The sequence below is a fragment of the Sus scrofa genome, chromosome 14, assembly GCF_054392235.1.
Source record: "Sus scrofa isolate SSC_HxYL_T2T_F1_AM1 chromosome 14, Sscrofa_HxYL_maternal_Yorkshire_Landrace_v2.0, whole genome shotgun sequence".
NCBI classification, from domain to species: domain Eukaryota; kingdom Metazoa; phylum Chordata; class Mammalia; order Artiodactyla; family Suidae; genus Sus; species Sus scrofa.
The window spans coordinates 68,253,153-68,275,995 of record NC_139396.1 but is presented as its reverse complement, the minus strand read 5'-3'; the positions used below and the strand labels follow the sequence as shown (position 1 = coordinate 68,275,995).

At 39.8% G+C, this 22,843-nt stretch overlaps 1 protein-coding gene, 1 long non-coding RNA gene and 1 pseudogene across 27 annotated transcripts in view; 2 read left to right on the top strand and 1 right to left on the bottom strand.

Annotated features, from left to right (window-relative positions):
- LOC106505968 (uncharacterized) overlaps window positions 1-4,179 on the top strand; it is a 72,465-nt gene extending 68,286 nt beyond the window's left edge. Inside the window, exon 2 of the long non-coding RNA XR_001300917.3 lies at window positions 650-4,179. This is a non-coding gene — a long non-coding RNA (uncharacterized LOC106505968). The remainder of the gene's footprint in view (window positions 1-649) is intronic.
- Window positions 1-22,843, bottom strand: part of MTMR3 (myotubularin related protein 3) — a 147,926-nt gene that overhangs the window by 18,287 nt on the left and 106,796 nt on the right. For all 26 annotated transcript variants that reach the window (XM_084993619.1, XM_084993611.1, XM_084993614.1 and 23 more), the window contains 7 exons: window positions 21,335-21,417; window positions 18,969-19,135; window positions 11,029-11,125; window positions 8,197-8,310; window positions 2,417-2,622; window positions 1,776-1,907; window positions 684-795 (listed from right to left, as the gene is read on the bottom strand). In XM_084993619.1, coding sequence (XP_084849745.1) covers window positions 684-795; window positions 1,776-1,907; window positions 2,417-2,622; window positions 8,197-8,310; window positions 11,029-11,125; window positions 18,969-19,135; window positions 21,335-21,417 — 911 coding nt within the window. The remainder of the gene's footprint in view (window positions 1-683; window positions 796-1,775; window positions 1,908-2,416; window positions 2,623-8,196; window positions 8,311-11,028; window positions 11,126-18,968; window positions 19,136-21,334; window positions 21,418-22,843) is intronic.
- LOC110256676 (small ribosomal subunit protein uS10 pseudogene) lies at window positions 13,309-13,771 on the top strand (annotated as a pseudogene).

The window sequence follows — 22,843 nt, the reverse complement described above, 5'->3', positions numbered from 1 at the left end:
GCACTATTTCTGGTTTCTTGAAATAGTGAAACAAGGGTTTTTAAATATTCATCTGTCCATATTTGTTTTACAGAGCATTCCCCCAATTTATCTTGTATTCAAACAGTTCCCCTGGGGGGTGGGATGTTATTTCACCTTCCTCACAGCAAACGCCAGCCATTCATTTTAAATAAGCAATAAAAAAAATTATGGTAATTTTCTTAGTAAATAAAAAGTTAGTTTAGAAATCAGAAGCAAATGTAAAAGGAACTGCCTTAATGGCAAGTTTAAAGAAAGTTTAATAGCCCTTTTCAAACCATGATAAATTTTTACTCTTCATGATAAAATATTTCCGTTCATAATAGCAGATTAAGTGTTACTATAGGTGTCAGAAAACAAAGAAATTACTCTGGGTCAAAACATGTAGAAGAAAAGGAATAGGTCTCAGGAAAAAATAAGAAAGCAATGCTGTTCTCAGGGCTGACATCTGTTCATTGCTGAACATTTTTAAATCTTTCAAAGAGCTAGATTTCCCTCCCAGCTCCTCCTCTGCACTATATGCTATTAACACAGGAAGGAGAATACCCACCAGAGTCTGAAAGTAAAAAAAAATTTACCAATAAACAGAAAGATACCTTTCAAATTCCTTTTTTTTTTTTTTTTTTTAAAGCACTGCAAAATTAAAGCCAAGACCAAGGTCTTACTTTCCTGGATCTGGCATCTGTGTGCACAGCAATCGCAGAGACTGAAAACTTCTCCGAATTGAATGAATATTTGCCATCCCCATAAACACAACTTCACAGTTCGGGTAATACTCTGGAGAGAATGACAATAAAGAAAACACAAATATGTTGAATTCTAAGTCCACATGACCAAATTTAAAAGAAGCAAACTGGATATAAAACAAACCTGCTGCAGCTGTTAACTAATGAAACTCCAATGTTCTGACGCCTATTAGCCAGTCTATTATGAGGAAAACAGTGGTTGATTTTTAGCTCTTTTCAAAAAGGAAGGTTAGATTTGTAAAGAAAATACTGACATAAAACAGAAGTTTTTCTTTCTTCTTCTTCTTCTTCTTTTTTTTTTTAAATCCATATACTTCCATCTTACCCTGGGTTTACTTCTTGGGCCTCTTTTAACTTGCATCTCTGGAATCTGGAATCTCTTTGAAAAGAACCTAGCAGAACAATGTATTTCCTGCATTCAAATTTCACCTTGGTACAATTGCTTTTAATTTCCAGCTTAGATCACATCTAAATAAGGAGCTCAGTGCCTCTATCTGCCCCATCAGCACCAAAGAGGCCCTCCTTGGAGAAAGCCAGTATTCAAACAGTAGGGGTGTTAGAGATCAGGATAGAGGTGCTTTGCTAGTTTTGTATTTACTGCTTCAATTTCCATCCCAGGTTTTCTAAGTAGAAGCCATAAAAGGAATTTTCTGTGAGGCCTGTGATGAGCATACCCACTGTCCAACAAAAAGCTTTTTTAGAAGGCTGAGAAATTGAGCTGCTAAAAAAAGCTTCAAATATGAACAGACTTCATTATGGGAAAGGATTTACTTTCCTTATCACCTATAAAGGCTGGCATAGGGGAGGAAGTTTATTTGGTTTCACTGTACTTCCTCCTCCATTTCTCCTCTGAAAAGAGCATACAGTGTTAAGAATCCAAAGAGCTCTGACTCTGAGACAGGTTGAGGATCATGGCTTTCCATTCATTTCAGATTGAGAACTTAGACCCAGTTGGGCATGGACTGAACTCACAAGGACGAAGGGTTAGAGACAAGGTTCTGTGCACCTCACCTGGGCATTCACAGCCTCCTCCTTTGGCTCGGTTTGCCACAGCTGCTGCATAGGAGCGTGCATCCAAGATCAAAAGCTTCTGTGGTTGAATGGCTAAACTCTCTGCTCCTGAAGCATTTGACAGAGAAGAATCTAGGGACAACAGAAGCAGGAAGGAAAAACAAAATGAACCTGTCTCTCCCCAGAACTGTTGCAAAAGAACCACCACAAGCACTTACTACAGCACCCAAAAATTTCAATTAAGTGAAATCCACCTTGACAAGAACTACCTTAATACAAAAGGACTTATCCTTAGTTTTCTATTTTGCCTGTGCTCTCTATACCTCATTTCTACATCTGTAGTCCTAGAATGACTACAACATAATCTTTCATGACCGGCAGACACTGCAGGCCCCCTATCACATACGTATTCCACTCTTGTCAAAATGGCAAGAAAGACAGCAAACATTCTAGTCCTCTCAAACCAAATTTGAAACAGAGGGTTTTCTGGTTCTCTGTCAAAAACCATGATTCCTCAAACGATTCTATCATGAAGCTTCGCTCTCTTCTATGAAACAAATTCTATGTCTTATAAAGCCATTTCAAGAAAAGGTTCTCAGATGCTATAAAAATTGCTGCCACAAGTCCAGGGAGCACCTTACCAAACTCCACATCAGAAAGGTCTCCTGCATTGGGGAAGTCTCGAGGATTGTTCCTAGTTGACAGCTTGCTGCCACTCGATCGGGAGTCAGAGGCACAAGCTTTGGCTACTGACTGCACCAGGTGCTCATCATCGGCGTTTCGCCAGCCCCACCAGCTGACCTCCGGCTGTCCACAGCGCGCAATGACAGCTCCATTGCTCTGGTGCCTGTGCAGGGAACATGACAACAACTATACCAATCCCAGCGGCCCCATTCATATGTTCTGTGCTCATACAAAAAGTGAGATAGTAGATTTGAAGTGCCTTAATGAACAACTTGATTACAAGTAAGTGATGGGTTGGCTTCAAGTCCTTTCATGGCAGAAATCTTATATAGCAAAAAAGACTAACAAAACCTACCTACCTAGATCTTTCTTGATTATCATACCATTTTAGAGACCTTTTTAGAATAACCAACAAAATGATAAATGTGCGTTCTTTTTTTGTCTTTTTGCCTTTTCTTGAGCCGCTCCCGAGGCATATGGAGGTTCCCAGGCTAGGGGTCTAATTGGAGCCGTAGCCACTGGCCTATGCCAGAGCCACAGCAATGCGGGATCGAGCCGCATCTGTGACCTACACCACAGCTCATGGCAACGCCAGATCCTTAACCCACTAAGCAAGGGCAGGGATCGAACCGCAACCTCATGGCTCCTAGTCGGATTCGTTAACCACTGCACCATGACGGGAACTCCAAATGTGTGTTCTTTTTTTTTGGCCACACCTGTGGCATGTGCAAGTTCCTGGGCCAGGGACTGAATCCATGCCACAACAGCGACTCGAGCTGAACAACATTGGATCCTTAACCCACTGCACCACAAGAGAACTCCTGATAAATGTGTATTCTTAGAGAAAACAAATTAATATTCATAAAGAAGATATCTGAATCTTTAATTTTTGGGAAATCAGGTAAAAATTAAGCTACAAATACCACACACTAAATCTGCTACTTAATAATGAAGCATTGATCTCTCATTTTTAATACTACACCAGCATATCCTAACCTAACAGATGCTGAAACAAACATTTGTTTCCTGACTTTTCTTTTTCTTTCTTTTTCTCCCTTTTCGTTCTAGGGCCACACCTGCAGCATATGGAAGTTCCCAGGCAAGGAGTCAAATTGAAGCTGCAGCTGTAGGCCTACACCACAGCCACACCAGATCCGAGCCACATCTGTTACCTCCCACAGAGCTTGCAGCAATGCCAAATCCTTAACCTACTGACTGAGGCCAGGGATTGAACCCACATCATCATGGACACTATGTTGGGTTCTTAACTCCCAGAGCCACAACAGGAACCACTGACTTGAGGAACCACTGTAGCATCTGTGCATTATGGCTAGCCTAAGGATTCTTTCCAAAACAAGATCCCACATTTGGGACTGAAATACTTACCTGACCTACAGTGAACTGTTTTACAAAATCTCCTGAGATTTCATGAATCGAAAATTGCTCTTATGTGCCAAATAGCCCAACAAGCCAGCTACTGTTCCTTAAACTCTCGGAAGAAAATAAACAGTATAAACCTCAATAAGCCATACTCCGATAAGATCCTTTTTCAAGAAATAAGATCAGAAATCATACTCATAGTCCACCTCAAGATGCTATTAAAATCCAAACTTTTCCTAATTAGGAATTTTAGGCAATTTTAGCAACTAAAACAGTGATAAAGGTAATGTGTTATTTAACAATAAAAGGAATCAAGTTCTGATATTTGTTACAACATGGATGAACCTTGAGTATGTTATGCTCCAGAGTGAAAGCAGTCACAAAAGACCACATATTTTATAATTCTATTTATGTAACGTATCCAGAATAGGCAAATCTATAGAGACAGATTGTAAACTTACTGTTAACCCAGAGCTAGAGAGCTTGGGGAGGGAACGGAGAATGATTACTAATGGGTCTGGAACTGTGTTTTATTTCCTACACCCATGGCATATGGAAGTTCCCAGGCCAGGGATCAATTCTAAGCCTTGGCTGCAACCTGAGCTGCAGCAACACCAGATCCTTAACCCACTCCATCCAGCCAGGGATGAGACTCAAACCGCTGCAGAGACAACACTGGATCCTTATACCCCCTGCACCACGGCAGGTACTCCTAGTAGCTTTTTTTTTTTTTTTTTGGTCTTTTTGCCTTTTCTAGGGCCACTCCCGCAGCATATGGAGTTTCCCAGGCTAGGGGTCTAATCGGAGCTGTAGCCGCCAGCCTAAGCCAGAGCCACAGCAATGTGGGATCTGAGCCGCGTCTGCGACCTACACCACAGCTCACGGCAACGCCGGATCCTTAACCAACTGAACAAGGACAGGGATCAAACCCGCAACCTCATGGTTCCTAGTCGGATTTGTTAAGCACTGCGCCACGACAGGAACTCCCTAGTTGCTCTTTTGAGGTGGTGAAAATGTATTAAAATTGATTGTAGTGATGGTTGTACAACTCCGAATACACTAAAGTCACTGAATTATACACAAAGGGTGAATTGTATGTGACATCTGAATACAGCTGTTTTTTAAAAGTTACAAAAGTAATCAATTTACCATAAGTTAGAGTAAAAAGCTAGTAAGCAAAAAATTTTAACGTCTCCCAATTCCATTCCCTAGAGAGAACTGTCGATGTCTTAACTCCTATTAAAATTCTTTATTATTTTTTATTTTATTTTTTGTCCTTTTGCCTTTTCTAGGTTGGCTCCCACGGCATATAGAGGTTCCCAAGCTAGGGGTCTAATCTGAGCTGTAGCTGTCAGCCTACACCAGAGCCAAAGCAACGCGGGATCCAAGCCGCGTCTGCGACCTACACCACAGCTCACGGCAACGCCGGATCCTTAACCCACTGAGCAAGGCCAGGGATTGAACCCGCAACCCCATGGTTCCTAGTCAGATTTGTTAACCACTGAGCCACAATGGGAACTCCTAAAATTGTTTCTAAACACAAATGCATATACATGTGTATATAGTGTATAAGGCACAGACTGATTTTAAAAAACACACTTGAATCTATTGATCTTGCTCAAGAGCAATGTGAGAAAAAAAATTTTTTTTAATCCTAAAACTCATAAGCAATAAATTAAATCTGGCAATAATCAAATTCCACTGGAACCACCAGTTTGCTTGTAGTTTTTAAATCCTCCCTCATCAGGAGAGATAAATAATGCAAATTTGTGTACTAACAACACACTCAATTGCATCACCTACTGAATGGAGCCAAACTGTAAATAAAACCTGATTTTTTAAATGCCTACTAGCATATAATAGGTGCTGAGTAGCCAATGAGCAGATGGATGGCAAACCTTTACAGAACAGTCTTGCAGGGCCTTTCTGTGCATACTTTTCTTCTGAAATCTTTCCCAGCAGTGCTCGATAGGAACAGTAGATGGCACTAGTTAGCCTAGGTCTCGGGCTTTAAGGGCCAAGGCATTCTAACAGCTAGACTGCAACTGAACTGCTGCAATTAGCTGTTTTCTTAAATGTTTTAGACTACATGAAAAAACAAAACACTACAGCTAAAAATCACTAAAGAGCATTTCCATAATTTTATAAAGAGAACTAGGAAAAAATAAAAATTTAGATGTCCAACGGATGAGTCCCTTACTAAACAATGCTTCAATTTTATACAAAAAGACATAAATGTTTAAACTATCCCTACACTAGTGTTAGGCAGGCAAGGTCTCTAAATGACTAGAAGTTTCTAATAACCACTCAATGCACAAAGTGTGAACTGCACTACACATGGGCACCTCGCACCACCTTGCTGTGTTAAAGTAATCTCTTGTCTTCAGTAATAAATCCAATTAAGTACACTCTCATCACCATAGTTTGAGAAAGCACTGATCGGGTGCTGGTTCAGCATGGTGCTGTCAAGTAACTGCTGCTAGCAAACTTAGGACTCATTACTGCAATCTACAGACAACTACATTCAGTAAACATGTTGGATTCAAAAGCATTCTACCACCTGAGCTAGCAATGCACAGTGGCAGAGTATCCCAAAGTATTCTTCAACACAAGCCTTACAAAGCTCCCAAATAGTAAAATCTAGTTTGAAGCTCAGAGATACAAGACACATGTTCTGAAATTCCAGGCCAATTCCTGGAAGCCTGTCTTATTTTCTATGGACTACATCAAGAACTTTGAATTGTAATCTTTTTGAGCAGATTCTGAGAAATGCAAATAAAAATTTTCACTTATATGTACATGCTATGGCACTAGAAAGGGTCGGAAAAAATCCTATGGCTCATGCCCTCTAGGATAAACTTTAAAAGAAAAAGAAGCTTCCCATGTTTATTCTAGGAAGTTTTTCTTCAGCCTGCACTTTTAGGCATCTCTACCAACAGGCAGAGTATACAAAAGACCCTTAGAGAATGGGAGTCCTTTCCCCTTATGCTCAAAGTCGCCAAACTCCACAAATGCCAGGGTTGCCAATGATCTAACACAGCTATTGGCCAAGCAGACCATAAGCTGGCTGCTTTCTCTATTTGAGCTGGGCTGATCACTGCTAAGACTCAAATCCTTTCAGCTTTCACTACTCTCTAGTTTCTGTGTCATCCTTACCACTTGAGTGATAGAAAAGAGGGTCACCAAATTTACCTAGGGATGCCTGAAAACAACAGTAATGAAAATTGAGAATGAAAACTTAATGGGTTCCACTCAACCAGGAGCAAATACATACTTTTCCATCTCTCTCTATTCAGGGTGGCCATCAAAATCTACTTTCTATGAACCAAATGAACAAACTGTTTACCTCAGTGGGAATTCCACAAGGAGATAAACCCCTTCTTACAACCTCAATTACTTCAGTGGAATGCTTCCTGGCACGAAAGAGTTTCTAACTAAGCCTCATTCATTTGGCCCAAGTTCAAGGAGAGTCCATAAAGTCTGCAAACTGGGAAAATGAAATGGAGAATGTGAATATTACAAGAACATCTGAAACTGTTCCAAAATAAGAGGGAATGACTTCTTAAAAATTTAACATGATTCTGTGTGAATTGAGATATTCGCTGAAGTATAAAAGCAGCCCTCAGGAATACAATCTACTACAAACATTGCTTAGAAAGCCCAGTGCTTAAAAGATTCATTCAGATGTCATAGCAAACCTGCAAGGAACGTCATTTTCATTTTACTAACTGGGAATAGGATGAGGTCAGTTAGGGAAGCCAAGCCCTGACCTTCTCTAAATGCTCCCTCTCAAGGCAGAGCTCTTCCATGTGTCAAAGTTTAACCACAAAGACTATCACGATGACTGAAATCTACACTCTCAATTCTCACTTTCTATGACTCTTCTCTCTCAATCCACAGGCCAATATTTAAAGCTAAATGCAGTGAGCAAATTTATCTTCCCACAGAATGTCAGAAGGTTCTTAAAATAGCAAGTCCAGACAGTTTTCTATTAACATTTTATTTATTTATTTATATTTATTTTGGCTGCACCCGTGGCATGTAGAAGTTCCTGGGCCAGGGATCAAACCCATGCCACAGCAGTGGCAACACAGAGCCCTTAACCACTAGGCCACCAGGGAATTCCTAGAGTTTTCTTTTTGGTATCAACTAAACATCTGGTAGTTTTCCAGATGAAGTACTGGTGTATGACTGAAGAGCAGCTCTAGTAATAAGGAAGTACAGAATATTCTGGAAAGTTTCCTAAACCACTACACACACACATACACCACCACCAGGTTAGCAGCAGCAGAGGCAACAGACCACATGCAGCGAGCAGCAGCACCAGCGCAAGCTGGGCCTGGCCAAGCTTACTTACCTATAAACGACGGCAGGGATGCGCTTCCAGGACCTGAAGCTTGCTACACTCTCTAGTTCTTTGTCAGTGATCCAGGCAGGTACTATGAGTTCCTGTGGATAGCTACCACACAGCCTAACAGGGAAGGTGAGAGAGAGAGAGGGAGGTGGGGAAAGAGGGAGAGACACTAGTGAGCCAGCATCAAGATATTCATCAAGCTACCCCAGAGCAAGTTAAAAGGCAATGAGGAGCATTACTTGAATCTTGGCCTATTCAGCAGAACAGGTTGCCTTTAAGTGTTTAACGTATGTATATGTTGAGTGATATGCTACCCTGCATTACTCCACGTGATGCTGCCTTTTAGAAATCTAGCAATCTCAATTATCAATGAAAATAGGAGAGATGAGAGGCAGTTACTCCACTGAAACTCTGTTGTAACCAATATATGGGTCGTTTCTAACTACACAAGTGCCCAGTCCAACTGCAGAGGTGAAAATCTATGTCACCTCTACCAGACCCTCAGTCTTCCAGGGAAACAGGAGAAGACAGATAAGAGCTCACAACTTCGAGTTTCCAGAGACCTCATGGGATTACTAACATATTCTTTAATGTGAACCAAAGGTGTCCTAATTATAGGAAACAGGGGCATCCATAGATATGTAGAAAGAGCACTACAAGTCAGCCATATCTGCATACATAATCCTAGCCCATTAGGCCAAGTTAGTAATGTGAATATGCTAGTCATCATAATTTCTCTAAAACATTCTTCAGGACAAACTACACCTAAGGGGAAAAAAAGCTGTTTTCATTAGGGAAAACACTTGTAGCTGCATATGAGCCAAGTTGGTGCCCTTAAAAAAAAAAAAAAAATTTACTTCTGATAGGTTTTTTACTTACAAGACAATGTCTCTGTCACTATTCCTTCTCCATAGTGAAAGGCAGTAAGACCTTTAATCCAAATCCTAAAATACACAAACAACTCCTCCTACCATAATCTCTACCACTATGCCCTAGCCTACTCTATGCATTAGGAGAAGAGGCAAGAAAACACAAAGTGCCTAGGAATTGGGAGTTCTAATCGTTTTGCACTAAACATCTTTCCCCTATTCTCAGTTTCCAGAAAATTAAGTATCAGGAGTTTAAAAGCCAGGAGAACAGCTATGACAAAGAATAGCTTTATAAATTCCTTAACACCTATCCACAAACTTCTAAAAATAACCTGGGACACACAGTGATAATTTGACACTCTAACCATGAGTCTTGTTCCTTTTATCTCGTTTTAAATTTAAGAGTAAATTTGGTTCTCATTCTTCCTTTGTAGCAGGAAGAACTTTTCAATGTTCTGAGGCTGGTTTTGAAGTAGAAATAGTGGACTCAAAAAAGTCAATTTTTAAAATGCATTTAAAATCCATATTATAAGTAGGGATTTTGAAAACCAACAGCTTTTTGAACTCAAACTTTTTTTTCCAACAAGCTTAGCTTAATTCAGGATTTTTTTTTTTTTTTTTTTTTGGATGGGGGAGGTTCTTTCACCCAGTATTCTGATCACTGTATTCCTTGTCCTGTGTAAGTATTATACAACTTAGTAATTAGCTCTTCAGCAAGTACTATCTGCTCACTTGCAGATAAGCAGTTTTCAGTATAGGAAAGGTGGGTTACATGTGAGCCAAGCCTATGGCAGCCTCAGACTCCCTGAGGTACCCCTTCCTCTCTCCACTTCTATTCTCTGCTTTGCCTCGTCACTGAAAACAGGCAAAGGTCTGATATGTCTGTAGCGCCTGATTCTTCACAACACCTCAGGTTCTGAACTCCTTGGCCAAGATCCCTTTTAACAGCAGTGTATACTAATTAGCTATAGCTTTTCCAATGAAAACCAAAATGTTTTTGATGGCTACCCAGAATCCAGGAAAATAGCTATCACAATTTAAGACAACTGGAAGGACAACAGAGTGATTAATACCTCCAATTGCTGCAGGGAAACTTAAGGATTTGTTAATTTAAAAATCCTAGACAATCTTCTTTTGTTTCATAGAAATTTGGATCACCAAAATCACAGTAGTTAACTGACCATCCCCACCAAAGTTCTTATACCTTTTAAGTAAAAAGGTATAGGAAATATTTAGTAACAGTTACATTAATATTCAATGGTTTAAATGATCATAGCTGTGACACTAGTTTTAGATCAACAAAGAACAGAATAATACTTATGCCTATTTCATAGGAACTGGAATAAAATTACAGCAAAAGCCAGCTCCTAACTGTTTTAACAGTGTTTATGAGATCACTGATCTTATCTCTAATGTGATGTTAAATGGTGACGAGAAAAAGAGAAACTGCCTGCCTACAGGTAAGCACATTATTAACTAGACATGCACATGCCAGGAAGAACAGAGGCCTGGAAGAGATAGAAAGGAAGGTTCCAGGATTCTATTAAGTATGGATGTCTTTCCACTCCAGTGACAACAAGGAGACCAGAAGGCTGAAGAAGCACTCTAAAGATCATACATTTAGATTTTTTTTTTGCCTTTTCTAGGGCCGCTCCCGCGGCATATGGAGGTTCCCAGGCTAGGGGTCCAATCGGAGCTGCAGCCACCGGCCTACACCACAGCCACAGCAACGCTGGATCCTTAACCCACGGCACAAGGCCAGGGATGGAACCCGCACCCTCACGGTTCCTAGTGGGATTCGTTAACCACTGCGCCACGATGGGAACGCCCCATTTAGATTTAATAAATAAAACTCCATTTGAAAGAAAAGGTCTAAGTTCGAACGTTCTGCCACACAAGAATTGTAATTTCTGCAAAGGTAGTGGCCATGAAACACCACAGTCCACAGGGACCCAATCCAACTCACTTGTACTTCTCATTGATGTTGGAAATCCTCCAGGCGTTGTTCATATCAAAACCCATGCGCTCCACTTCATTTTTAAACCTTGACGTTACGTGCTCCCCTAGGACCAAAGACAGACAGGAGAAAAGAAGAAATGAATATGATTTTGCAAAACAGAATAAAAGCATAGCTACCCTGTCCAGTTACTTTTTATAGGGTATTATATAAATAACATAGTTAGTTTAAAAGCTCTCTGCCAGGAGTTCCCATTATGGCTTAGCAGATTAAGAACCCAATCAGTCTCCATGAGGACACAGCTTTGATCCCTGGCCTCGTATCAGTGGGTTAAGGATCCAGTGTTGCTGCAAGCTTAGCACAGGTCGCAGATGTGGCTTGGATCGGTGTTGCTGTGGCTGTGGTGTAGGTCAGCAGCTGCAGCTCTGATTCAATCCCTAGCCTGGGAACTTCCATGTGCCAAGGGTGTGACCCTAAAAAGGAAAAAAAAAAAAAAAAACTCTCTGCCAGAATAAGACCATACAAAGAAATGAGGAAAACTAATTTCAATCAAGGAACTGTTATCACCTCTAATCACTATGCTCAAACTTGAAGGTAATATCATTTACCTCATTGTACAGAGGACAAAAGAGAGACAAAACAGACTGAGGTTACTGTACATCTGTCTGATCCCAAAACCCATGTTCTTGTCACTATACTAGCTACTTTCATATTTCTACACTCCAACAAATGGTATATATAAAAAATAAAATCAACAAGTTCAGCAAGAATAGAATCACTTACTCATCAGAAACCCTTTGCACCAGATTTCAGAACTTGAGTTTTCTGGATTTTAAGGTGGTGCATATATTATAATACTTAGTAATGCTCTCAACAGCATTAACAAAACACTAACATTTTTATAGTGAAATGCACTGATAATTCACCCTAATTGGGAAAAATAAAGCAACAAATAGCTTCATGTTGGCTCAGATCAGGTCAAACCACCAAATAAAATTTAAAAAGTCTTTTGATTTTCAGAGCCTTATAGATTACAGATTGCAGTCTAGAATCACTGGACTGGAGTTCCCGTCGTGGCTCAGCGGTTAACAAACCCGCCTAGCATACATGAGGACGAAGGTTCGATCCCTGGCCTCGCTCAGTGGTTTAAGGATCCAGCGTTGCCGTGAGCTGTGGTGTAGGTTGCAGATGCAGCTTGGATCCCACATTGCTGTGGCTGTGATGTGGGCCAGCAGCTACAGCTCTGATCAGACCCCTAGCCTGGGAACCTCCATGTGCCACAGGTGTGGCCAGAAAGAAAGAAATCATTGGACTATAACTGCCAGTATCCAGGAATCTCAAGAAACACCATACTATTAACCAATGTGCTTATGAGCATTTCTAAGAACATATACCCCAACAAGTATAACCTACTTACATTTACCTTAATGAATTTGGCTGCTTCTTCCTTAAGACACTGAGCAACAAAGGCAGAAATGAAGCCGACATAAAAGTCATTAAATCTAAAATAACTTCCTTCCTTGAAAACACAGAGTGCTAGGGCAATAATTTTATAAAAATAAACAACAAAAAGCCATTAAGTAATACTTCCAACATATAGTATTATAGGTTATAAAATAAATCCAGGTGAAGTTTGGGAGAAACTACAACAACAAATAAAAGCACAAAACAGACTGCTCTGGTGATCAAAGTTTAAAACTTTTCTCTCCCTGGGAGAGGCTCAGCTTCAGAATAGGAAACAGCAATTACCTGAATGAAGGACAGTTCTATAAACCTACTTCTCATTTAAACTGCTTTTCCTAGGCTTAAACTAGGTATTATATGTTTCCTGAAGGAGAGCTATAAAAAGATGAGGTTCAGAGATACAGGAAGCAATTATCAGCTGCATCTACCCCATTTTTTAAAAGTGATACAATCTCCCAAACAGGAAAAGCTATCTGAATTGGGGTTTCAGCTGTCTATAAACTGCAAAAAATAGCATCCATCAAGAATACCGAACAAGAATGGTATTCGTGGCACAGCAGAAACGAATCCAACTAGGAACCATGAGGTTGTGGGTTCAATCCCTGGCCTTGGTCCGTGGGTTGAGGATCTGGCGTTGCCATGAGCTGTGGTGTAGGTCGCAGACTCGGTTTGGTTCTGGTGTTGCTGTAGCTCTGGCATAGGCCAGCAGCAACAGCTCCGATTAGACCCCTAGCCTGGGAACCTCCATATGCCGTGGGTGCAGCCCTGAAAAGACAAAAGGAAAAAAAAAAGAAAAAAGAATATTAGACAGGGTTCTTTGAGGAATACAAGGTCACCACTGCAGGTCACCACTCCTGCTCCTGACTCACCGCTGTTCACTCCGCTCTCTCCAAGGAGCAAGCAGATCAGGAAGCAGTACCACAGCCAGGCCTTTTAAAGATACCAGAAAGACTCCCAATGGAGCTGGAAGTGGCAATTCACCAGATTAGAATCACCCTCACCAGCTACAACATGAAGTTTTTGGAGGGTGTGTGTACTGATCTGATCAGAGGCACAAAAGCAAAGGCAAATCTAAAAGTAAAAGGACTGGTTCAGATGCCTACCAAGACCAAGACTAACTACAAGGAAAACTCCTTGTAGTAAAAGTTCTGAGATTTGGGATCGTTTTCTGATAAAGATCCACCAACGACTCACTGACCTACACAGTCCTTCTGAGACTGTTCAGCAGATCATTTTTGTCAGCACTGAGCCAGGAGCCTAGGTTGAAGTCACTACTGCAGATGCTTAAGTCAACCTTTTTAATAAATTGATACTCGGTTGTTCAAAAAAGAAGAATACTAGACAGGGAGTCCCAATATAAAAGCTATAAAACCATGACAACTTCCAAGCTCCAAGTCTTTGCAAAAGGTAAAGGTACTTAAATTAATGGTCATTTACATTAGTAATCTCTATCTTAAACATTGATACCCTATAGAGGAGCCTATAGTTTTAAAATAATCGCTGGCAAAATAATAGCCTCCTCTCACCTCCTCCTCCTTGGGCAGTTTACTATGTAGAGTGAGTTTTAATTATCTTTGTGTCCTCCCAAGTGATACCTTCACCACTTTTCAAACTGACCATCACAATCCATAATAAGAATGTTTTACACAACAATTCAACATTTTATATCTTAAGAGTTTCACAAAACAATACCCACCCTAGTGTGTGATACATTGTTGTTTTCTAGTCTTTTTTTTTTTTTTTTTTTGGTCTTTTTAGGGCCGCACCCGCAGCACATGGAGTTTCCCAGGCTGGGGGTTGAATTGGAGCTATAGATGCTGGCCTACATCACAGCCATGAGGGATCCAAGCCACGTCTGCAATCTGCACCATGGCTCATGGCAATGCCAGATCCTTAACCCACTGAGTGAGGCCAGGGATTGAACCTGCGTCCTCATGGATGCTAGTCAGATTCGTTTCCACTGAGCCACGACGAGAACTCCAGATATTTTCTATTCTAAATGTTTCATTTCATATTCCATTTTTTAAAACTTTGATTTTATGACCCACTGATGGATCACAACCTCCAATTTGAAAACCACTGCTTGAAAAAAAATTAGCAGCTCAGAATTCTTTCGTGATGCATCAGGTTAAGGATCTGGCATTGCCACTGCTGTGGTACAGGTTCAATCCCTGACCTGGGAACTTCTGCAAGCCACAGACGTGGCCAATAAGAAAACAAATTTAGCATTAGGTCTTAACATACATGAGAAATTCAGCTGGCTTTTGCCAAAATATGTTAGAAGTTCACTTGTGTTTATTCTGCAGAAAAGTGCATACCAAGGACATATATTGCTAGATTTCCTTAAGAAATTCTCCTTTCGGAATTCTCATGTCTCCACTGATTCAATATTAGATATGCTGTAGTATCTCACTTTATTTTAAATATTAGGGTCATAAGTTTTGTTTGGCTTTATGTTTCCTTTTCAGTCCTTCCTGTGTGCCTCCCCCAACCCTAAATGAGGATTTGTTCCCTTCTAACACTGTATTTCTTTTGCTTTTTCTTCTTTCTACTGCCACACCTGAAGCATATGGAAGTTCCTGGGCCAGGGGTCAAATTGAAGCCGTAACTGTGGCCTACGCCAGAGCAACACCAGATGCAAGTTGCATCTCCAACCTATACAGCAGCTTGTGGCAACACCAGATTCTTAACCCACTGAGTAAGGCCAGGGATGGAACCCACATCCTCACAGACAATGTCAGATCCTTAACCTATTGAGCTACAGTGGGAACTCCAACATTGTGATTCTTATACTACAAATACAAACACAGTCCAGCAATTCTTATTTCAATGGGAATGAAAGCTCTAAAGAAATAAGTCGCTCTATCATAACCACAGTGTCAATCAGCAATCTAAAATAATTCTGCCCCCAAAAGTCCAGCTCACTGGGTTGTTCTGAGTATTCAAGCCTTCAGTTATATACAGCTTAAAGGCCTCAGATTGAAGAGCCAGGCCCTTAACCAGGATGTGAAGAAAGATAGTACCAAAGAAGGTGAGAAGTAGCTCTCCCAGATTTTCAAATACAGAGAAGAATCATTCTTTTCTATGAACAAAGGTCCCAGTGCAGTCATCTAGATGTATATTTACTGGACTGCATTCAAACTCACAAAACAGACTCTGTGGCAAGGGCCTTTACTTTATACTAAACAGGCAGCTGCACAACAGTATAAGACCCAGAGTCATATGCTCTTCATGGTTAAGCAAGATGTGTTTACTGGGCATGTCACAGGAGAAGTGGGTCTGAACCTCTCTAAACTAGTAACTGAATTTCCCAGTTATCAGTCAGACCTCCAAATTAATGCTTAAGTACAGACCAATCACCAAGAAATCAGCTAAAATGAGAAGGACGCCGAGCATACAGGAGAGAAGCTTTAAGCTTTAGTCCATTCTTTTTAAGAGTTTGAGAGAAAGATAAAAGAGTCAACAGTTTAACAATAACTCCAACAACAATGTAGAAACTTCTTTCAAAGGAGATTAAGACCAAGAGCTATGACCACAGTATGGTTGGCTTAACTATGACAGGGTCAACAGCCAGAAACTAAGATTTACATGAATACAAGATAATGATGTAATTTTCCCATTTTCCCCCTCTCTGACACATTCTGCTCTCAACAGGCTAGGCAGAAAAGAATCCATAAAAGGTTTCATTAAATTCTGAAAGACTAAATGAACTTCCACCCATGAGAGTCTATGCTTATGATCTCATGTGTTGAGGCAGATTATACAACAGTATGACTTTGAAATATCTCAAGTGCTGTCTCACCGAAAGATGATTTGTAAGAATGTGGTTGTCTGGCCTGCTCATTATTGGTGAGTAACGCTGTAGCCGCCACCAACACTCAACAATATTGGGTGGAGACAGAAGAACCAGGTTGACTTGCTTTCAAAATGCCACCACAGTATTTTTTAAGAATGTTTTCCTTTGTACTCCATAGTGAAAATACATAAAAGGCAAAAGCTGTACATATACACACTCCCAAACCAAGTCACTGAAGTACAATAAGAGTGAATGTGAGTTGTACCAGGTTAAATTCAGTGTGGTATATATATTGAAAAGAAACAAAATACAACCTTTACTCAGAGTAAGTTCTAATCAGTTACAATGACATCATCTTGTATGTTCATAATTTCCAAAATGAATGTTCACAAGCATGGCACATAGAAGGCACTGAAACATTTATGAGTTAAACTCTCCAGCATTAACAGATTTGATCTTCAAGATACCCACATCAGCTTGGGCAGGAAGAACAAAAATATTCCACTCTGAAGATCAAAAAAAACTAAAGTACAGGGAGGATAAATGCCTTGTCCAGGAATATTTTCAATTAAATGGCAATATACAAATTTGAATTCAGGTTTTCCAGTTCCTAGATCAGTATTTTACACCCCAAATGCTTCCATCCATCACAAATCCATGAAAAGACAGGAAACTATGGATATCTGTGTGTCCTGGTAAAATACCAGATATCTTTAAGAAGGGAAAGGTCTGGGGACCAAAGTTATCTCAGCTCAGGACAAAGCCATCTATAATTAATCGATAGGAGTTAAATTCTGACCCGGCACACATCTTAGGAACATCCTAAGAGTTGGCTCAAATCCTAAAAGAAACTAAAAGTATCAAGGAAATAAGGAATCATCTAAAGAGATGAGGAATTTCAGTCTGAATTTTCAGTGGTTGTGGGAGTTAACAGGTAAGGAGAAATTCAAGCCTTAACTAAACACTAGCAACCCTAAACTAGTGAACACCTTTTGGAGTTAAAAGTCTTAAACAAATCAAAGTTCCCAAATAACATATGTTAAGACAGCAAAATACAGTCGCTAACTTCATTATCCTAGAAAATGGGAGAAACTAAAAATCTAATAAATAAGATGTTCATGGTTAAAAATTCAGCAAATATGCTTGTAAGATTTGTGCATTTCATTGTACGTAAATATTACTTTTTTATACACTCAAAAAACTTGAAAAGAGCTATAAACAAGCAAAAAACAGTGGTATCTCATACAAAAAAGGAAAAAGAAAGATTCAATGGGTGAGGGACTGAAATGAGGAACAGTTTAGACACATTCTCATCACCTTCCAAGGTTGGCATGGATGACTCCTGTGAACAACTGTGGGTTCCACCAGCCAATCAGGCTTGTGGGAAGCTTGAATTCCTGACTTTCCCTAAGGATCCAGAAGGGCCAGGTACCTCTGTTTTCCATCTCTGTATCCACAGCACCCCACTCAGTCAGCTCCCAACAGCTGAGAATGGGGTTTAAATCCTGGCTTTGTCACTGCCTAGCAGTGAGACTTGGCAAAAAACCTTTACCTTTGAGTCTCCATTTCTTTGGCTCCCAAAATAGAAACACCAGCCTATCGTGCCTGTTTGACAAGGTCATGAGGGTCCAACAAAAGTATGTATTAAAGCATCTTTAAAAATATGCTGTGTAATGTTTGCTATATTTTAATTAAATATATGAACCAAAAAGCTTCAATCAGGAATGGAGCCAGGAAACAAAATGATACAAAAGTAGCTAGATTAGCCTTTAGCATTTAAAATAACCCACAGCAGAACTGTTAAGACTAAAGGTTCAGGACTGAAAATTGAGGATAAAGGAAAAAGTCCCCAGAGTAAACTTTATTGGAAGGAAGCTCACAATGTTTCACTGTTTAGGAATTCAAGATGCTGCTTCCAAGCTGGACACATTCAAGATTCACTGCTGGACCAGCAAAGCTCTATTTATGGCAGCATAAGATTTATAGAAACTACACAGAGAAAAACAATATGAACTTAAGTCAAAGCCATTTTTAAGGGAGCAAGAAAGTGAGTGTGACAAGGATTTCAGGAGGAGTCAGGAAGCCTGGGCTCCAATATAGGCTCAACCTCTTTATTTGTCCTGAGGAAAGTCACTTGGCCTCTCGACCTCTGTTTCATCATCTATGAGATGAAAGGGGTGGAAAAAAGGTAATCTATGACTTGAAAATTCAAAGATAGAAAGGCCATATTGTAATCCATTATTCTGTGGTCTAACCTCACACATCTGTACCTTTATTCATGCTACTTGCTCTGTCTAAAGTCCTTTTCCCCATTCTGTAATCAGTGAACTCATACTCAACCTTCCAGGCCTACTCAAGAGCCACCTCCTAAGCTGAAGTTTTCACAAACATGTATACAACGCTTGTGGCTTCCTTCCACTGGGCTTCTGTAACACCCATCAAACCGTATTCTAGTTGTTTTTAGTCAGGCCCACTAAATTGAGATGCCAAGTCTAGTGATTTTTCCTTCCCCTAAAAGTCAGGAACATCTTCTATTGAGCTTACAAGAACGATAGGCACATGCTAGGTGCTCCATAAAAAGTACATTACTTAAATACTTGAATACCTAGGAGTCCCATTTCACATTAAGGGTATCTCCTCAAGCAGTAATTTAATAAAGCCGCTGTTTGCACATTTTAGAGAGGCCTACCTGGTCTGCACAGGTCCCCATGTTGCTCTTTTTCACTGGCGTAGACTTCCATACACCAAGCATGGTATGCAAATGAGAAGAGATCTTCTATTTTAGCAGGTGGTCGGATTGCATTGTTCAGTCTCTTAAGCCACTCTTGACACTGCTCAAAGGTTGAGAACTGACACCTTTGTAAAGCCAAACAAGTAAAAATGTAATCAAAAGACAATTGAACAATGAAACCTAAAGGATGCCACCATTTCAAGAGTGCTTACTCACAGTGAGGTGATAACTACAGTCAAAAGAGCATTACAGGTGGCCTATTCATGATATATAATAACAACATGCCCCCCAAATTTTAGCCAATGGTGCGAAATGTCAAAAAAGAAGGCAGGACATATGGAAAAATTTTTTTAAAACTAACAAAATCTCTTCTGAGTTTGATGAATGACAACTAATACAGAAAAATGGCAGTTATTCTCTTCCAGGAATGGGGTTTTATTCTACTTCCTCCACCAAAGCTTAACAGTGGGCCTTCTCAAAAAATATGGGAGTTCCTGTCAGTGGTTAACAAACCCGACTAGTATCCATGAGGATGCAGGTTCGATCCCTGGCCTTGCTCAAGTGGTTTAAGCATCCGGCATTGCTGTGAGCTGTGGTGTAGGTCACAGACACGACTTGGATCCCGGGTTGCTGGGCTGTTGCGTAAGCCAGAAGCTACAGTTCCAATTTGACTCCTAGCTTGGGAACCTCCATATGCCGTGAGTGCGGTCCTAAAAAGACCCCCCCAATAAATAAATAAATTAATTAAATTAAAATATACATATATATATATGTATGTTTAAAGAAGTTGTTTTTTTCTTGGTATAACATATTATGCCAAGGTCAGAAATGGAGCACAGTACTACTTTTGGCCAATTGGGGAATAATTTCAAAATTTATCTTATGCAATTAGAATAAATCAGCAACTTCAGATCAAAAATAAGATACACTGAAATTTTCAGCTAAAACCATGTAGAGAACTAATTAATTCTATTATCAAGTGCAATTTTCCATATATCTAACTCAGTTAAAATAATTAGTGTAAAAAATACTCTATCTTTTCAAATGCAAAAATTGAATAATTAATAAGTAAGCTTTTTAAACTGATATAACCAGTATCTATCAAAAGCGAGCCAAATCTCAACAGCTAAAAAGCAACTTAAATATTTATCTTAAAACCTTGTCCCAATCAGTATGGCTCATCAATGTGCCCAGACACCATGGTTACTGGTACTCTAGAATAGGTCAAATAAACAAAGCAAACACTTGGGGAATTAAAAACTGCTAGAGCTACTAAGTTTAAAATACATTTTAGGCAGCACTTTTCATCCATTATAGTAAAGATGAGATCAGATAAAGTCAATATTGGAGAAATCTGATGAGAAGCAATACATTGTAGCATCTTAAAAGTGCCTCCCAGACTGTTTATTAATTGCAAGAGAGAAAATATAGAAATGACACACAAAACTGGTGACTCCTCGACAAGAGTGATCAAAATTAACATCACCAATAAGGAAGAGATGGACACTGTCTCCAGTTGTAATACAATATCCTAAGAAGGACACAACTCATATATACAGTACTCCCACTAAGAATGCACAACACCTCAATTTAATCATGAGGAAACAATGGACATAAAATAGGAAACACTGTTATAATAAAATATTTTTTTCTTCAAAATTGTGAATGTCAAAACACATAGAAAGGTGATAGAAAATGTTCCAGATTAAAGGCAGCTAGAGAATCATGGTAAATAAATATAACTATGTGACCTTGACGGGATCTTGTTCTCAATGAGGTGAGATGTTACAAAGGGCATTTTTAGGTCAACCAACAAAATTGGAACATGGATAGTAGATTGGATTATGATTATCAGTAGCATTATGAGTATAAAATTGTGAAGGTGACAATGATATCATGGTTATGTAAGAAAATATCCCTATTCTTAGGAAAGCATACTAAAGTATTCTGGGGCAAAGAGCCATGATTATATAACCTACTTCCAAATCACTCAGAAAAACAATTTCACATATTAACACACACACACACACACACACACACACACCCTGCAAACAATAAAGCAAATGTGGTACAATGTTCACAATACTAGTGCTTTTTACTATTTTTATTTTTGCACTTTTTTGTAAATTTAAAATTAAATCCAAATGAAAAATACCTTTCAAATAGCAAAGTAGCATAAAGATAAAATATTTCAGGGATTAACTATTCAGAAAATATTCCCAACTATGCTGACCATCAAAAGCTGTTTTCCTGCTATCAAATCATGAACTCATCCTTTAAAAAGTATTTTCCACATTAAACAAGAGTATAAACACACTACATACCTGATAACTTTGCAGTCTTTGCAAGTCAAATGAAGCTGAAATATATCTCGGCATTCAACACTTTCTATAAGCTGCAATGGAACCTGCAATTAAAAAAAGATGAAGTTCCCTCAGTCAAAAAGGCACTGACCCTGCAATTCTTCAATGTGTCCAGTAAGAGTGATTAGAAAGCTCTACAAGAAAAAGAAGCACCAAACTGCATATTCGTCTGCATCACTAACTTTCTGGGTGATTTAGGGTTTCCCTTTCTCAATCTCCAATCAATAGCCTCAAGTCATGTCATGGCACAAAGACAACAAACGAAGAAGAGGCATCACGTCTGGAAGAAGAGGGAAACACATCATCTCTTTAGTGTCGTACCCACAAGCTCATGTCTAAAGTACTACTTTATGATGCTCCTGCTAGCTGTGATTTGTGATGACACAGAAAGTAAAGGGAACAAGAATGGTTATCCTGTCTTGTTTATAGAAAAGAACTATAAATCAAGGTGCTATTGAGACTGTACTTTCCCCAAATGACAAAGCACGTTGTGGCTTTGTGTCAGTAAAGAAGCATCCTGAAAAGACTGGGGGTCTAAACTGCCTGCAGGTTGCACAGAAAGACAAGACAGTGGAGAGAGCTGCTGATCAGGCTCTCTGCTCAGTAGAATAAACCCACAGCTATCAAGGAGGGAACCAGTGCCCCCAGAGGGCTAATTAGCTAGGTCTAACTTGTTTCAAAAGACAAGCTGAGGAGCCATGTTTGCCAAGTGGGGCTCAAGGTATGAGTGACTGGGATGGTTCTCTCCCTGCCAATCTGGTCAGCAGACTACTGAACACAGAACTAAGTACAACAGCGGAGAGGGAAACCGGGAAGGCAGCCAGATAGGAGGGAAAGCATCTTAATAGGGTGACAAATCTTCAGGTTGTTATCAGACACCTTCCTTCTGTCCCTCAACTCATCTCAACCCCTGGCTCCAAAAAGCATTTCCAAGACTTCTAAAGAAAGCCTGGAAAAAATAATAGTGGATACTCTCACTCATTAGAAAAGGGGTAGACCATTGTCCTACACCCTGTATCGTGCCCAGCCAAAATGTGGCTATGGGAGTTGCAAGTAGCATTCCAACAATCTATGTTTTTGCATAAGGAAGAGGAGGCAGTCTCCCACAGTACATACAGAAACAAAAGTGCTGCCTGCACAAGGTGGCCCTCCTGCCAGCTGAGTCAGTTTCAAAAAAGAGGCTTCTGGGAAACCCTGACCCCACAAGCAGTTGCCAGTCAGCTGAGAACTCTCAGAACAAGGATGCAGGGGGTCAAAAAGAAGCCCAATGCTAGATGTCTTAGACAACCTAAAACTAGGACAGGGATTAAAAAAAGAGAATACAGTGGGAAAATAAAAAAAAGAGAAGAAGACAAAATAATATTACTCCCTCAGATAATTGCTGGGAGTTTTGTACCTCAGGATGAGAGCCTTTTTGATTAATCTACAAAATTCCCTTATAATAGGACCAGGAGTAAGAGAAAGACTACA